Genomic DNA, 18,005 nt, shown 5'->3' with positions numbered 1-18,005 from the left:
ATGTTCGACGAACAGGTGTCCACATACCTTTGGCAATCTAGTGTATTTCACAAATTGCTACACTGCGTAATGATTGTATGAGCATGTTTAATGACCATTTTAAATCTCATTCCAACTGATTGAAATGAGTTGAGCAAGTGTTACAATTGTTTCATATTGTTATGTAATTTTGTTCATTGTTATTCATGCTAATTGTAGGCATGGTCTGTAGCACATTTTCATTTGTTGAATGAAACCTGAACTAATATTACAAAGTTTACTGTTTGGATTTTGGAAGTGTTGAAGTATGCATAAGAAATATGCATACTTCAACACAATAAAGAATTTGAAAACTGAACGCCTAAAGTGTTGGTTTTTCTTAGCATCTTGGGTATTTTAGAGAGGCTTTTATAAAAACTAAGTGTACCATTGTGGCATAGGAATGGTCTTCATTGAATGTTGCTTTCATTACAATCTGATTTCAAGGGAGTTAAGGAATTTGTCATGAGCAATAGTGTCAGAATACAAATACTCCATTTAGTAATGTGTTGAGTTGCCATGGCAAATTATAAAAATAGATTATCATTTTGTATACTTCTTGGGTCAATAAAAAATTATCTTGGTCTCCCAGGTGAGACCGGGCTAGCGTCTCCTGTATGGTAAGAGGACATTCTGTCCAGGTCTGTGCTTTGAACTCTGGATCTGCCTGTCTGCATGGCCATTTGGATCAGTGATTGGGGCCTGGCCAAAAAGCTCTTTCATCAAGATGCTCTTCTTGCTGCGGACTACGCCATCCTCCGGTTGAGGGTCCATGGTGTCACGCCTTTGGCACTTCTCTGCTGGTAGAGTGACAGAGGGCTCATACGCCCTAGACCCCAGGTTCTCCACCCTGGCCTGGCTCTTGATGTATTTAGGAGGGCTCTTTCTCAGGCTGTGGGTATGACTGGTATAGGCAGGCTTTCCACTGTGTAGGTTCTGGATGGTTTCTTTGAATGTGTAGAGGCGCTTGGTCCTGGGAGGGGATTCGAGGGCCTTGTTGGCACGTTCTGTATTCAGAAAGTCATCCAGAGTGTACCGGACCTGGCTTTCAAATGGCTCTGTTTGCTCTCCTGAAGCCTTCAGGGAAATTGCTGCCTCCTCTGCAAGGCAATACTCCTCACCCTGAAGTTGTGGATCCTCTTTGTCATAATCACCATGCAGCTCTCCATCGTCTGTGGATAAATAGGATAGTTGCTTGCACTTCAAAAAAATTTGGGGCCATAATTTTCTTGGCTTTTTTGGGGGATATAACATGACACAGGAACGGTTATTTCAGTCCTGTTACTTACTATGATACGTGAGCTTTAATTAGTCCCAATGTTTGGGAGTTTTTTGTGTTTGCTCTCTTGTTTGCATATACTCTGTGACTGGAGAGTACATACCGGACACTTCAGGATCTAATTTAACAATTTCTTTCCTCAATATCCCCTTCACTTTGCATCTGTTTATTGGTGGTCCCAATAGGCTGCAGTAAAGTAAAATAAATCCTTACCAGCAAAGTGTTCATTATTGTATGATCCTCTGTCATCCACTAACGTGTCTGCTGTGTCACTTCTGTCTGGGAAGTCGATTGCAAAGGACTCCTGAAAAAAAGCAACCAGATATCAACTTTACACTGGAACTCACTACACAAACTTTTATCAAGGAGTTAATATTTGCTTTTATCTGTCAATATTGAATAAATGTTTTATTTACCGTTACCCATTTAAACAGCTTTCTGCACAGAACGTGAGAGAGACAAACTCATTTACATACCCAGCTCAAACTCTTCTGCTTCTCCAACTTCAGATGCTGGAGTGAACAGGCATATTCTAGTTCAAATTGACACGGAGCCTCAATGGGGAGAGAGGATAAGTCATCTGTTTGAACAGATTTAGTTTCTCTTGCTCCTGTTAATGGAAAAAGATATTCATCCTCAAGTTTAAAAAAAAGTCTGATCTGGATCATGGGTTGAACATGTTAAAAGTAGAAGTAGCTCATCATTTCTTTGTACCGTATCTGTTCCAGCCTTTTGGAAATCTATGTGAGTAGATATTGTGGATCTCCAATTCTCTCTCTCTTTCCTATATTTCGTGTTAAATGCATCAGTAAGCCATTTCTTAAGAATGCAATATGTACAATAAATGTTCATTTCTCAAATGTAGTGTTATCATCCTGATATCTATTACCAGGCAGGTTTACAAGTTGCCTGATATCTCAAACTGAATTTGTCCGCTGCTCTTATGTTTGCTACATACTTCAGTCTGAAACTGCCATCTTTGAAGTCGTTTGTGGGGATGTCAAAATGAGGGGTGTTGTACAAAACAAAGTAATCAGCAATTGGATCATCTCTAACCAATTAGAGTATCAAAGCCAATTATGAATTTTCAAAATGCAGCTTTACCCATGTGTGTTCTGGCTCTGGCCCAACCCATCGATTTCTGGGACCAATTAGAATGGTTATAATGTATTTACATTCTATAAATTGTCAGGAAGGTACTCAAATCCAGATTCATTGCGGAGAAGAAACTAACGTGGGCGTGGTGTAGCGTTTGGGTAGCCAGGCAAGTTTAGGAAAATGGGTATTTTACTTCAACCCTCAATTATGCCTTCAGAAGTATAGCTGTATTAGACTCCCTCTTCTGTTTACATTGCAGTACTGCAAGTTAAATTACATCACCATTCTTTCAAACAGTACTGTTCCAAATCTACTAAGATCTGGAACAGTTTACATACACTGATTGTACAAAACATTTCTGAACACCTGCTCTTTCCATGACAGGGGGCATATTAGGAAGGTATTTCTAATGTTTTTTACACTCTATGTTGCTGCTCTCAAGTTCTTCATAAACTTACTTAGATTTTTTTGGTCAACAGATTGATCTGTGCCTGGAGGTAATCAGACAGCTCTCTGGCTTCATTGGTCTTCCTTGTTTCTGTGGCAAGATGGCGATTGAAGGATATCTGGCTCAGCTCAAGATTCCTTTCTAAGTCCTGCAACACACAATTTATTTACATTTCACTACAGATATAACATTGTGGTACTATGTGTACAGTATCAGTCTAGCATAACTGTGTTGACCCTGTCCACCTATATCGGTCTCCCCATAGAAGACCAAACCAACTGGACAGAGTTGAAAACCCAATCAGTTTCAATACAAACATCCACCTGGCCTGTGAACATTTGTTTAACCCTCATTTTACCAGTTAAGTTGAACACATTCTCAGTTATAGCAACAACCTGGGGATGAATGAGCCAATTATAAACTGGGGATGATTAGGTGACCATGATAGTATGAAGGCCAGATTGGGAATTTAGCGACACCAGGGTTAACACACCTACTCTTACGATAAGTGCCATGGGATCTTTAGTGACCACAGAGAGTCAGGACACCCGTTTAACGTCCCCTCTGAAAGACAGCACCCTACACAGGGCAATGTCCCCAATCACTGCCCTGGGGCATTGGAATATTATTTTTAGACCAGAGGAAAGGGTACCTCGTACTGGCCCTCCAACACCACATCCAGCAGCATCTGGTCTCCCATCCAGGACCAACCCGGCTTAGCTTCAGAAGCAAGACAGCAGTGGGATGCAGGGTGCTGCTGGAGTCAGCCCTGCCATGTGAGTGCATGTACTGTACCTGTATCCTCTTGTTCTTCCTGTGTAGGTCCACAGTGATCAGGGCCAGCCTGTGGCTCAGCTCTTCCCTCTCTTCCAGGCTGCGGTCCTCGTTGAGCAGCTGCAGCCGGTGCAGAGCGTCCTTGGTGCGCAGGAGCTCCTCCTCTGTGCCCCTCAGACGCCTGGATAGACAGTTGCGGCGGTTGCGGGCTTTACGCTGGAGCTCCTGCAGAGCGTGCACCTCGTTGCCGTGCTTGGCCAGAACCTGACAGTGTGGGTGGGTGCAAAACATTATGACCTTAGCCAATGCTACAAGATCAGATTATTGTTGTTAGCTGATAATGAGTTTGTTATAGTTGTGTTATAAATCAATTATTCAAGGCCAATTTTTTTTACTGCAGCATACCTGGGGAAGGCCACTCTGTGAATCCTGGAAGCGCTGTAGCGCCACCGCCTGGCGGCCCTGGAGCTGCTTTAGCAACTTGTTCTCTGTGGCGACACCACTCAGCTGCTGCTGTAGCTCCCACACTTGGCTGTTGAGTTCCTTGATGCGGTGCCTGTGGGCAGAACTGATGCGCTGGTTTGAGCCCTGCAGGGGCTTGATTGGAGGGAAGAGAGAGGCCTTGTGGTTCCTTGAAAGAGTGTTTTTCTTCTTTTTGCACCACTGCCCTCCCTTGTTTTGAGCTGAGAGGAAAAAGGCACCTAAGTGTGATGCTTACATGGGAATATGCTGCAAACCATCTCAGCCTATAGGCTACACTTATAGGTAGACTGTCTAGTAATGAGAAGAAATGAAATATCAGATTGATATCACATACATCGTGCTTTCGCTGTCTTCGTGCTTAGACCTGGCTTCTTGCTTGGTGAGAGGGAAAGGGTCCTATTTGCAGTAGTGTCAGTCTCCTCCTTGTAGTCTGACTGGGTGCATGACCCCTGAGAGTCTTCCCTGCTGCCGGTCCTACTGCTGTATCCCTTGGTTGACCTGGAGGAGGTGGACTGGCCTGAGGAGCAGCTTGAGTCTGCATCGCCTGCACCCACTTCATAGTTTGCATTGTCCTGCTGCACTATGCCTCTGCTGTGGTGTCTCACCCTCAGAGACATGTCTCCCCCAAAGATAAGCCCGCACCAGTTTCTGTAATATAGTAGACAGATATCCTATGATTTGGAGTAGTTAATTTAGCCACACTGTATGTGAAATTATAAGAACCAAAACAATCTATACTTTCAACTATAGCCTACTTACATTCATTAATAGTTTAATACATTTAGCAAATCTAACGTTATCCAGCTAGGTCTAGAAGACAGAGAGAGTGACAGACATTCCTTGCCTTGATAAAAATCTTTCCTGACTTCAACTATTCTACAAAGCTAACAACCAAGCCTAATAATTCCCCATGCCAATGCTATCCTTACATTAAATTATTTTTTTAAATCAAAATGTTTTTTTTCCCCCACTAACTTGCCTTCAGTTAATTTATTATGTATCTTCATGAGCAAGAGACAGTCATTGACAGATTATGTTGTTGGCTGGCTGTCTCTGAAATGGTATTTTGGGTTGCCGTAGAAACAAGCGTTCTCATTGAATAGGACGATGGGAAATGTAGTTTTCTGGCTACTGAGCGCAGATTACATTCGAATTTTATGGGCAAATCATAGGCAATGAATGTTATTACATTCCTTGATCATGGGACATTTCTTAGAACTGACTGCTTTTGGGAGAATTAAAGACCACACCATCCTAATTTGTATATAAACTAATTGTTTTTTAGTAAAACAATTACATTAGACTTCGTTTGCAATTGTTTTTTTAATAAATTTTAGTATATACTACAACAACAAAAATATACATTACCCTATAATAAATTAAACAAATAAAGATGTACCCTGTAGATTTACAACAACAAAAAAAACTGTTAGGCCTATAGATAATCATTGTCCAACTATATGCATACATTTCAACTGCCCGCTTTAACTCTTGGTTTTATTTTCACTAGTCAGTGGCTATTTCTGTCCATATATGCACTTTGCATGTAGCTGCAAACTAACTTTGTGGTCCCCATGCCGACAGACAGCTCAAATTGCCAATCACTCGGTCAGCGCTGCACCCATAAAACCTGGCCCACCAATCCTGCTGTGATGGAGGGTTTGGGGACAAAAATAGCCTCAGTGGTGTGGCTTGTGTTCGCAGAGTAATGTCCTGGGTACACTATACTATTAGGGGAGGCAGCCTGTATCTTTAATAACCCACGTTAGTACCTCATTCTACAGAACACGTCGTAACAAAATGGTTATAAAAGTATTTCTAGCTTCTTCATCAGGATCGACAGCGGTAAGCATTTACCCGAGTCTTTGTTATTAAATGCAAAATTAACTTTGTTGGCCGGTTTCCCATTACTATTGTTCAGCTCTTAGTACATGCATTTATGTAACTGGCAAACAGATTCAAATCGGTTTAAGTTATTATAGGCCTAGGCAATTTAGCGGTTTGTCAACTTTTAGTACCGTTATTTGCGTCTAACTTCTCAGTTGAGAAGCACTAGGACAACTCGAGTTTCCTTATATATCTCGACCGTCGCTGAGATCACATTCCAAACCTGCAATAGCAATCTGTTGAAAATGAATCACCATGCATTCACTTGCAGAACCTTCTGGAATATATTTGGATTACTTCAAACCTAATCTACAATATCAAAGAATATGTATGATATGTGAACTGATTCTTTGTCCAGAAAATATAAAACAAAAAGTAAAAAGGTTTCCTTCATGTATCAGTGTCTTCTACTCTGCTCGCCCCAATCTAATGATAGAAAAAAGCAGACAAACATGATCTCATAAAGAAGAAGCCTATCTATACTGTGTTGTCTGTCTGTACACCTGTGTGACGGTCCAGATCAAAAAGAAGCAACAGGATGTGCTTGGGTTCCTGGAGGCCCTGAAAGTGGACTACGCTCCATTGGACATTGCCTGCAATGAGGACAACCGCATGTGGATGAGGGAAAATGTCCCTGTGGAGAAAAAGCCCACCAACGGGATCCCCCTACCCCCTCAGATCTTCAACGAAGAGAGCTACTGTGGGGTGAGCATAACAAGATCATGTAGAAGGTGTGCTAACTAACCCATAAGCTGGGGGGAAACTGTCCATTAAAATGCTGAGAGAATGATTAGAGACTAAACTGAAATATCTCATTTGTCTTTTACCACAGGACTACGAGACATTCTTTGACGCTAAAGAAGACAATGCAGTGTATGCCTTCCTGGGTCTGCCACCTCCTCCAGGATCCAAGGTTGGAATTCAACTTTCACTTACTTTTCTAAAATGAAAATTATGTTTATATAGCTTTTGAGTTTAAGATTACAACCGCACAACCTGTTTTACACTCAAGGGATTTTATAATGCAAATAAACTCAGTTCACTTCCATGTCAGGCTGTTTTAATGTTTATTTAGCTGAAATTCTCAGCCATGTATTGTCCTAGTTTGTTTTTGCTCAGACATGGCTGCTTACACTCCATACTATATATCATATTCATTTGGAGGGCAAGCAGGAGTTAGTGAGGTTAATTGTGTGAGAGGGATACGATGTGACATGTGTGCTAAGCTAGTTGAGGATGATGCAACTGTGTTAAACAACCTGACAATTTTCCTTGGTGCAGGAAGCGAAAGAGGCTGAAAAGGCATTTATCCTTGAGAATGGGCCTGTTGAAAATGGGACTGTTGAGAATGAGACCGTTGAGAGTGAGACCGTTGAGAACGGAACTGATGATGCTGAGGATGAAGAGAACCTTGAAGCTGAGGAGGTTGAGGAGGAGAACCTTGATGATGACTCACTAGTAATGCCTTTCTTTTATCCCCTCAGTCCCTGTCTCACCTTTACCATTTCTCCCCCGGTTTCCTCCCATCCAGCATAACCTTAACCATTTCTCCAGTTAACTCCTGTTGGTTTCATTTTCCATGGACGATTACCAAGTAACCAGTAATGTTGCTAATCCTCTCATTGCATGGATGAGTGTCAATTTAGAGTTGGTTTAAGCACCGTGTAACCATCTCTCATTAATTAACGTGTACATTTCTCACTTTAATAGTGTTTCATTGTGTTTATATTTCATCTGTAGTTTTTGCAAAGCATATCAAGTGTTTATAATAATTCTATGATATTATAAATATGATTTCTGTTCAACAGATAGCAGATGATTGGGAATCCGGTCATTCTTTTTCAAAGTAATAATTAGTATAATAGGATTGTTCTTACAGAAGAGCATGCTGATGCTGTAGTAAAAATGATGATATGAACATTTATATGGAGATTTTTTTTAAAGTACGTTAGGCAAACTTAAACTTCTCAACTCACTTTGGGATGCTGCCAAACCGGAGAGATTTACCTGGTGCATGAGCATCACAGAGAAAGGAATTGTTCATTTTTTTAAAGGAGGGGGCCAGGTACAGCAGATAAATATTGCCCAGCGGAACCTGTGATTTTCCTCTAATAAATCACACTGGCTTTTAGATTGTGCGGTTTCCAGAAGAGTGCAAATTGAGCTGGACCAACTTCATGGGTATTTCTGGGAAATGAGCGTAGCCGCCCTCTGCTTTCGCTGTTCTCCAGAGTACCAGGCCAGTTTATTTTCCATTTAAGTTGCAATGTTGAGGGAATGACAGTTATTTTATTGATACTGTTGACTACTGATTTAGCTGGCTTCCGGCAGTGTGATAATATGCAGTCATCCTTGCTACACTATACATCATTGCAAATCTCTCCACAGCACCAATATACTGATATTCATCATCTTGCAACCATATGTAATTTCCCTTAATTTATTCATGCATTTTTCTTTACTCAGAGGAGCTGCTGATGCCTTACTCCGTGATGTCTTTGAACATGTGACTCCAGCAGTAGGGCTGCTCCCCTCTTGGTGTTTGATGTGTGCCCATGACAGCTGCTGTGTCATTCCTATTCTAACACATCGTTTTTTCCCCCTTGATGGTACATTGTTGTTTTCACTCTAGAAAAGAGAGGTTCCGATGGAGTTCAATGGAGATGAACACACACATGAGGTGGGAGGAGAAACAGGAGAGGAGGCAGCAGAAGAGGCCACAGAAGAAGACGCCGCCGCAGAAGAGAAGGTGGCAAAGGAGGAGGAGGAGGCGGTCAAAGACACAGAGGAAGCCGCAGAAGACACTGTAATTGGCTCCCAGAATCCCATGCTGTGGCATCTCCTCTCCTCCATCTCTTTAATATTGTATTTTCCTCTACCTCAGGGTTTTGTTTCCCTCGAGCTCCTGTTGTCTTCTTCTCCTTCTCAACTCTGGACCATACTAACCCACCTGTATGCTGTTATATTGACTGTCCCATAACTGTTTCAATTGACTGTTCTGTAGCTGTTTCTGTTGACTGTTCTATTATTTCTTCGATCTGTTGGATGTTTAACCACTTTTCTGTTCTGGAGCAGTTAACTGTAATCTCTTTGTTGGCTGTTTTGTATTTTAGTTTTAATTGACTTCATTTGCAGCCTTTGTGTCATCATTGTTCTTGATTTTCCTTGATATGTACTATGTTCTTTGTTCCACATCAATGTCTAGGTGTGTATGTATAGTATGTCAAAAATCAAATCAAATTTTATTGGTCACATACACATGGTTACCAGATGTTAATGCGAGTGTAGCGAAATACTTGTGCTTCTCGTTCCGACCATGCAGTAATACACATACATGTGTCTCCATGTCTAGGTGTGTATGTGTATTATGTGTCTCCATGTCTAGGTGTGTATGTGTATTATGTGTCTCCATGTCTAGGTGTGTATGTGTATTATGTGTCTCCATGTCTAGGTGTGTGTATGTGTATTATGTGTCTCCATGTCTAGGTGTGTATGTGTACTATGTGTCTCCATGTCTAGGTGTGTATGTGTAGTTCTACTGTCCATCCATGTCTAGGTGTGTATGTGTAGTTCCACTGTCCATCCATGTCTAGGTGTGTATGTGTAGTTCTACTGTCCATCCATGTCTAGGTGTGTATGTGTAGTTCCACTGTCCATCCATGTCTAGGTATGTATGTGTAGTTCCACTGTCCATCCATGTCTAGGTGTGTAAGTGTAGTTCCACTGTCCATCCATGTCTAGGTGTGTAAGTGTAGTTCCACTGTCCATCCATGTCTAGGTGTGTATGTGTAGTTCCACTGTCCATCCATGTCTAGGTGTGTATGTGTAGTTCTACTGTTCATCCATGTCTAGGTGTGTATGTGTAGTTCCACTGTCCATCCATGTCTAGGTGTGTAAGTGTAGTTCCACTGTCCATCCATGTCTAGGTGTGTAAGTGTAGTTCCACTGTCCATCCATGTCTAGGTGTGTATGTGTAGTTCCACTGTCCATCCATGTCTAGGTGTGTATGTGTAGTTCCACTGTCCATCCATGTCTAGGTGTGTATGTGTTGTTCCACTGTCCATCCATGTCTAGGTGTGTAAGTGTAGTTCTACTGTCCATCCATGTCTAGGTGTGTAAGTGTAGTTCCACTGTCCATCCATGTCTAGGTGTGTAAGTGTAGTTCCACTGTCCATCCATGTCTAGGTGTGTATGTGTAGTTCCACTGTCCATCCATGTCTAGGTGTGTAAGTGTAGTTCCACTGTCCATCCATGTCTAGGTGTGTAAGTGTAGTTCCACTGTCCATCCATGTCTAGGTGTGTATGTGTAGTTCCACTGTCCATCCATGTCTAGGTGTGTATGTGTAGTTCCACTGTCCATCCATGTCTAGGTGTGTATGTGTAGTTCCACTGTCCATCCATGTCTAGGTGTGTATGTGTAGTTCCACTGTCCATCCATGTCTAGGTGTGTAAGTGTTGGTGGGGGTCCTCTGGAAATCTCAACATGTTCTTCAATGTGCCTGATCTGCGAGATCTTTTCAAGTTGCACAACCTCCCATGTATAATTGTCTCATTCATGTTTGAGGAGAGGTTCTCTGTTTCCCATATGCCTCCTTGAGGTCATGCTCTCATTGTAAAGATACTGATACACAATATTTTCTATTTTCTCCTCTTTCTGTCAGAAGGCCCCCGTGAAGCAGGAAGAAGCCCAGGTAAAGTGTCTTTACATTTCTGAAAAGTATTGAAATCAAATACAAATTTGGGAGTCATGTCTCAGTCTCACTCTTTTTCTCTCTTATCCGAAACAGGAAGAAGTAGAGGATGAGGAGGCTAAGGTAACAGGCGACACTGTGTCCCCCTGGAGTAATGCCTGATATGAAGGGCATTGTCATTAATAACAACAGCCACTGCTCTCTGTATTGTGCCATCTGCCCCACTAAAAAAACGCTCTTAGCCTGGATCCAATAGACCTGACACATGGTTCCATACTTCTGGAATAAAGTCAATTATTATCTTGTATATATTTTAGTCATTCAACTATTCTAAACAAAGCATATACATGTAGGTCTAAAAGGGAAATAAGCATGTTAGGTCTAAGTTTTCCTGGCCATAGTCACTGATTATAAATCAGTACTATGAAGTTTCTCTGCCAATGCCCAGGCCCAGCTATGTCTGCTAGCCATTGTAACAAAACATGATTACGTCATACATGCTTAATAACATGCTATCTGTATACACTCGCAAAGTTTCCCAACTCAACAGCAGCTTAATTCATTAATAAATGCTTTTATTGTGACTTGAAAGCTGTATTGAGAATGGTAAATGTTATATGAAGGCAAAAGCCTGACTGATCAGAAAAGGTCAAATATCACATTCTTTTAATGTCTCATACCACTGTTGTGTTCTGTTGGGTTCAGAAGTGCCTCAGAAGCGAATGCTGGTATTGAATACAAGGTGCTGTGGCACAAACAAACAGACGCAGAGTAAACCAAGACGTGTTCGTGTTACCCGGGGCACTGTTGTTCTCTACAGAGTGAACCACTATAAATTCCTTATCGATAAGATATAGAGTTATATGCTATTGAATAAGTTCAACTGAATATATCCATCAGTATTTATGTGCAATGTGTCAATAGATATCAAAGCACTTGTGATGTTATTGGATTGTAGTAATAATCAATTTGTTAAAATCTCTATTTCCTACTTACAGTAACCTGGTGAAAGCTAGCGAGTGGATCCAAAGCTAATCACTGCTATTCATTGTTTTAGGGAGAAGACGATCAGCCGGTTTCTGAGGTAGATCTATTTTGAATGTTCTATAGCTGTAGTGTTCAGTCCTTAAATCGTATTCATATACTGTAGTCTCAATTTCTGTGCTAAGGGCCTTGGGTGTTCAGTTTTAATGTAGTTTGTTTGCATCCTTGTGATTGTGATCTGTGTCCGACATCCAGACAACTAACCTCACATTCTTCTTTGTTGTAGCTTTTCTTGTGCAATATTGAATGCTTGAAACCCCTCTTCCTTCGAAGTCCCATGACTTACAACTCCAGATCCACTTTTGTTGTTTTTGCCCCCTTCCCATTTTCCACAGGTCTGCTGTATGTTCGGATGCATTTCATCTTAATCCTTGACACAGTTTTAGAACACTACTGATTTGTTCTATGACATGCCACCTTAGAGATATAATCATTAGATACCCTAGTCAATAACATTCATATTTGTCATTTGATGAGATATTTTTATGATTTTATTTAGAAATATGTCATGCTCGTTTAGCTGCTACTCTGTTTAGTGTCTACATTGAAAGATATCTTGTATAAGTAGTTAAAACAGATACAGTAATAAGGATGGTACGTCTAAATAAATCCAATAAAGTCACATAAAGATAATTAAGTTTATCTAAATATTTTAGGGCTCCAGCTTGGTTCATGTTGAATCATGCATGTAAAGCTATTTGCAAGAGGGTCTCCTCCTCCAGCATCTCCTTGTACCTCCTCCACACATTGACCCCTCCCCCCCTTTGCCCTTTTCCCCATCTCTTGGTTTGGTTTTCCAGGGAGAAGAGGATTTGGGGTCGGAGGTAACTGGGTGTCTGCGGCTGTGAATTTCTCCGGTTGTTCCCTTAGTCACCAGCTGTGTGGGTTTGTCTGGCAGAGATCAGAAGGCTTTGTGTGATCTATCTGCCGTTTGTCCCCTCATCCATAGCCTGTGTTCACTCCCTCCAAACCTCTGTCTGTCTGTCTCCCCTCTCTTTTAGCCTTCTTCTTCCTCATTTCTTCCCTAGTCCTGTAGCTGCTTCCTTCCTGCCAGCCTGAACTATCCCTGTAGATTCCATAAAAAAATAACGGATTTTTCCTATAGCGCATGCCTCTGGTGTCACCTCTGACCTCTCCATTCACACCACTGACACTTAATCTCATCCTTTCTAGGAGGAAGAAGAGCTGCGACAGCTTGAGGTAGATTGATGTGTTTATTTTTAAACTACCTTCGTCCCCTCTACCTCTCCACCATTCTATCAATGCTGCTTTTCTTGCTTCCACATCTTGCAGTTTATTCAACATTCCTTCAATTTCCTCCTCCACTACTTTTTATGTAGATTAAACAGACCTATCTCACCGATGTATAGCATCTGAACAGACTGTAGCCCTTACTGTATTTCTTTAGCCCTCTCACTCATGCCAGATGATATAATCGTTGGATGAGCAACATGGTAACTCTGGTAGCCATCAGAACACAGACCATGATAGAGAAACCCAACATTGTCATTCATACTGATTTTAGAATAGTCCTCACTTTCTTTCTCTCTCTCTCTCTCTCTCTCCCTCTCTCTCTCTCTCTCTCTCTCTCTCTCTCTCTCTTTCTGTCTCCCTCTCTCTCGCTCTCTCTCTCTCTCTTTCTGTCTCTCCCTCCCTCTCTGTCTCGCTCTCTCTCTCTCTGTCTCTGTCTTTCTCTCTCTGTCTCTCTCACACACACACACACACTGCTTTTTGCTCTCTCTCTCCCTCTGCTCTATTCTTTCTCCCCTTTCTTGCTCTCCTCCACCTCCTATACCTTTTCATTGCAGGAGCAAGAAGAGTCAGTCAGTGAGGTTGAGATAGTTTCCTCTGGTTGTAATTTGTGGCATCTTCTGTGGATCTTAGATTGGAAACACCCTTTCTCTGTCTCTATCTCTCTATTTGTCTCTGTGCTTCTGCATGGGTGGTGGTCTCTGTGGTACAGATAACTGATGGTGTGCAGCATGACAGACACAACATCGCGAACACAGTCATTCGGTACACTTATGGTAATAATAATAATAGTGGGAACATTAAGTAGCACAGGGTTTTCCTCCCTCTTGTAGTTTCCTTAGTGACATGCCGTTTCACTTACCGGTATCTCAAATATAGGCTGTTGTATCTCTTGCCTTTGAAATGCTCAAAACCCCTGATATCCCCGTCCTTAGGAAGAAGAAGAGGCCCCAGAGGTAACAGAGGTATATTCTGGCTGTGCTCCCAGCCCATTGCATGGTGTGGCCCCTGACGTGGAGTAAATGAATCTTATGCATGACGCTACTCCTTCATATGTGGATTTAGTGTGGGTTTGTGAAGAGCTCGCTACCCTCTTCTTCCCCAAGGCTGCCAGCATCACTCCTGTGCTATGCTGTCTTTCATTTTTGGAAATGATTGGATTTTCTCTGGACTCTGGTTCTGGTTTTGATGCAGTGTGACTGGGATGAGGTCATTGCCCATTGGTTTACGTGGAGGCTTGAGTATTCTGTAGCATTGTGCCAGTGGATGTTTCATAACAGGTGACATGCATCGTTCGGTGTCAAGATCTGCCTCTGTGCACATGATCACAAGTGTGACACAGACGTGCTTGTGAATTGGATCTTACAGTGTTGCATAGGGATCCCTAGTGACTTGACCAGAACTCCATGGCAACCGGGATGTTTAAAAAGCCATTGGCATGGCTTCTCTTTCGGAGGAGAGTCTTCAGACTGAGTGTGGACAGGACAAGCACAGCAGAAGATGAATGGACTGTTTGTTATTGTGCAACAACAAGATCTTGGCAGTGTCAGATATGTTGCACCAGATTACACTGCTTTAAATCGTTTGTTACTGTGGACATTATTTATCAAATCTTGAATACACAGCAAGCATTATATCCACAAGCAAGTTGTCCGTTACGTAGTCATTAAAAACAGTGAATTACTTGGTCACAGGACTAAATAATTGCACTGTATCACCTTTTTAAAATGTCACCCATAGCGTAAAGGCTATTTACGTTTGTAGAAATGTAGCTAATTTCATTAGAGCAACAACGTGCTCAACCCAACAGATGCACCTTGGAGTGAATGTGGTCTGATGATTTGGGAAGTATGCAGTGCCTTGCACTTTCATATCGTATGACACCACCTCATACAGGGCCACACTACTCTTACCACTTCACTAGCAGTTAAGGGAATGGTGCCTTATCCCTGTGGATAACTTGTTCCCTTGGCCTATAGTAATGAATATATTCCTAATGTCTTCCCATCCTCATCTCTCCTACCTGTTTTCTTGATGCCTCCCCTGGATTGTAATATGGTTTTACTCCCTTTAACCCAACTATACACAATAACTTTTCCTTTTCCCCTATGCTGGACCCCCCCCCCCTTATGCAAAGGAGAAAGAAGAAAAAGTTCTCACCAGTGTTCACCTTGGTGCAAAGACTCTTGTTCCACTTTGAGAAGCCATCTACTGAATATTCTACTGAATATTGTTATGGTTATTGATGATGATGACTGCCTTATCTGAATTAAATCAGTTTCTCCACTTCTCAGTAATCTTTCTAAACTGTAATCAAGCACAGCTGAGTGATATCACTTAATTGAAGACGGGCGCTTTGGAGTTAAACTACAGTTTGGCTCTTATATTGATTGTACTGAGTGGGATATCTTGGTTCTCATCTCTTCTTTTTTATTTAACCTTTATTTAACTAGGCAAGTCAGTTAAGAACACATTCTTATTTACAATGACTTGCTTTACCTTTTCATCAACGTTGCCATTACTCACTTGTCTTTTCTCAGCAGGAAGAAGAGGACGAGTAGTTACAGCCAGGAAAGGTTTAGGATGTGATTTACTACTGCCCAGGTAAAATACACTTATTTATTACTTAATTGGAATTCTCTTCTCTGCCACTGGGTGGCAGTATTAGAGCATGTAGTTTGCAGTGAACTGATGCCTGCACCTCATAAACATGTCTTCTTGTTACTGAATGTCTTTCTAGAGTAATTTAAAAAGAAAACTATTCAGTACATGTATTACTTTGTGCCTTTTTGACCCTTTTATCAAATGTCTTGTCATACTGGAATTATTAAACCATTGTATTGTTTAGTGCCCTACATGTACCTGGGTTATAATCTGTATGATATCATACAGATTACATATATCAAACCTAAAAAAAAAACACATAAACCAACCAGTGTAAAGTGGGGATATAATCCCTGTATGTAATGTACACTGTTGCTGTTCTGTATTGGTAGCTGTGTGTTTTCATAAGTGGCCTGTCAGAGAAGCTAGAGAGAACAGAGCGTTGGTCTATTTAACAGGGACTGTCACCAGTCTCTACACAAAAAGCTTTAGCGAGCACAGCATGCCTGAAGGATCCAAAGAACATCCATATAAAACTATATCTCATGAATTCTCTTTTCTTTTCCTGCGGCAGTGATGATGATAATAATAATCGTAATCTTCACCACCTTCCAGTAGTGTAGGAAAAGACTCTGCTCTCTTCAGGAGATATTTGGGTTGATGAGAGGGAACAGCCTGAGACTTTGATCGGATGGCATAGCCCACCACACCCCCTCCCTGTCACGCCCAGTTAGAGAAAGCAGTTAAATGAGCTACTGAAGAGCCTCGGGAGGGACTGGCACTCAGGGAGGCGTGGGCAGTTTGGGCACCATGGTGACTGGAAGCTTAGGACCCACAGCCACTAATAGCGGCGCATTGGTGACCTTTTTTTGTCTTTCAGCCTAGAGAGACCCCCTGTTCCGATCCTTCCTGACCCCCCCCCCGACCCCTCAGACCGTCCCACACCCATCCCACTACCCACGATGCCCCCACCTGCTCACTGGGAATGCACATGTCCCCCTGCTGGACCCTGCTGGCTGAAACCTGCCAATCACACACTGTCTGTACGGCCACCCATACTCCAGAGATAACCCCTGTTTTACCAGATGTTTATATTGCGTAGGGGACTAGGACTAGAGAAGATGTGTTGCTGTACTTCATTTGGATAATGTTGTTAGTTTATGGTAGCTTCCATCCAGTGTGTAGCTCAATTACATAGTGTTATCAGTTTGTTTTTTTCAGCAGCTTTTCTAATTGTACATACACAGTCATATGTTAAGCGTTTTAAAGATTTCAAACATACTTCTCATGTTTCAAATTGAAAATGGTAGTTTTATACCACAGTTTGTATAGGATGATGAGCATGTCACCACCAACAACTTAGCAGTCAATGACGGACAGCTATAACCCTGTGAGTATCTGAGTGAAGATCACTCTACTGTGAACTGCAACCAGTGAATGGATTTATAATCTCAGACTGAAACAGATCTATCAATGCAGTGTCTCTCACTCGATGCCAGCAAAGATGTTAGATCTATATGTGTGAATGCAGCCCAGTGACTCTATGTCTCAATCCAACATGAGAAAGACCCTTGTGTAGGGTTTCCACTAGCTTTCATAGCCACAAAGTCAGATTCCACAAATTGCTTTTGGTCTTACTTTAAGGTTAGGCTTAAGCATAAGGTTAGCAGTGTGGTTGGGTTGGGTAAAATATTAATTGTAGAAATGGGCGGGGTTTAGCCATAATTATGACTTTGTGGCTGTGGAAACTAGTGACAACCCTCATGTAGCGTGCTTTATGACTGTGTTTGCAGCTACTGGACACCAGTCACTGAACGTTACTGTCTGCTGATCTACTGTGCACTTTGTTGAATGTAAAATTAAGTGGATGACTAAGAGATCCCCCTAGATGTAAGGGAAGTGAAATGCCAATAAAGTTGAATGGTGTGAACAGCTCCCCATGGCCTATTATGTTCTATTTTCAATTCATTGGGTTTTGTTTATAGATCAGTGTACAATGTTAGGGCTGGGCAGTGCAAGGTCAAGTCAACAGGATGTAGCTCAGTGTAAAGCCTATCTCTGGGGACTCCAGAAAGAAGTATGGAGGAGGGTATTGCACAGTGAAAAGAATTCGGTGGAAAAGAAAACCAAGAACACATTTATGTCTACATTTGCATAAAGTATTACAAGTGTGAGTTTTGTGAATTTGTCCTAGAAATGTGATATTTGGTGCTCTCTTTTGAAGACATACCTTGCAAATCAGAATCGTCTCAGAGGCCTTACCGTATGTGCTCTCCCTTGGAACACAGCATACTTTTGGTCGGTTAGCATTACAGTGATCAATGTTCGCCCTCTAAATTCACACACAGGTCATCATGTATGTCCAGACCCATTCTCCTGAAGAGGGAGGGGAGCTGCCATGAAGCCTCTGTAGACTGGGGGAATTTCA

At 41.8% G+C, this 18,005-nt stretch overlaps 2 protein-coding genes across 51 annotated transcripts; one reads left to right on the top strand and one right to left on the bottom strand.

Moving 5' to 3' along the window:
• Positions 1-217: 217 nt before the first annotated feature.
• LOC115162840 (uncharacterized) lies at positions 218-2,405 on the bottom strand. Its single transcript, XM_029714256.1, has 5 exons — positions 2,402-2,405; positions 2,012-2,026; positions 1,774-1,907; positions 1,511-1,601; positions 218-1,190 (listed from the first exon to the last, which is right to left on the bottom strand). The coding sequence occupies exons 1-5, from the start codon at positions 2,403-2,405 to the stop codon at positions 622-624; spliced, it is 813 nt and encodes a 270-aa protein (XP_029570116.1). The 3' UTR covers positions 218-621.
• Positions 2,406-5,770: 3,365 nt separating this feature from the next.
• On the top strand, positions 5,771-17,512 carry LOC115163501 (SH3 domain-binding glutamic acid-rich-like protein). Of its 50 annotated transcripts, none has more exons than XM_029715432.1 (13): positions 5,771-5,945; positions 6,507-6,692; positions 6,820-6,900; positions 7,269-7,445; positions 8,620-8,793; positions 10,652-10,678; positions 10,775-10,801; positions 11,736-11,762; positions 12,523-12,546; positions 12,896-12,922; positions 13,909-13,938; positions 15,514-15,577; positions 16,458-17,512. In XM_029715432.1, exons 1-12 carry the CDS (start codon positions 5,901-5,903, stop codon positions 15,532-15,534), a joined length of 846 nt encoding a protein of 281 aa, XP_029571292.1. In that variant the 5' UTR covers positions 5,771-5,900; the 3' UTR covers positions 15,535-15,577; positions 16,458-17,512. The 50 variants fall into 50 exon arrangements, with proteins under 50 accessions (XP_029571292.1, XP_029571295.1, XP_029571294.1 ...); XM_029715435.1 differs by having other exon boundaries at positions 10,649-10,678; positions 13,909-13,929; positions 15,517-15,577; XM_029715434.1 differs by having other exon boundaries at positions 10,649-10,678; positions 13,909-13,929.
• The last annotated feature ends 493 nt before the right edge of the window (positions 17,513-18,005 follow it).

This window comes from Salmo trutta, chromosome 26 (assembly GCF_901001165.1).
Source record: "Salmo trutta chromosome 26, fSalTru1.1, whole genome shotgun sequence".
In the NCBI taxonomy this organism is placed as follows: Eukaryota; Metazoa; Chordata; class Actinopteri; order Salmoniformes; family Salmonidae; genus Salmo; species Salmo trutta.
Note: the sequence above shows the minus strand (reverse complement) of the source record. Positions and strands in the feature narration are given on the sequence as shown.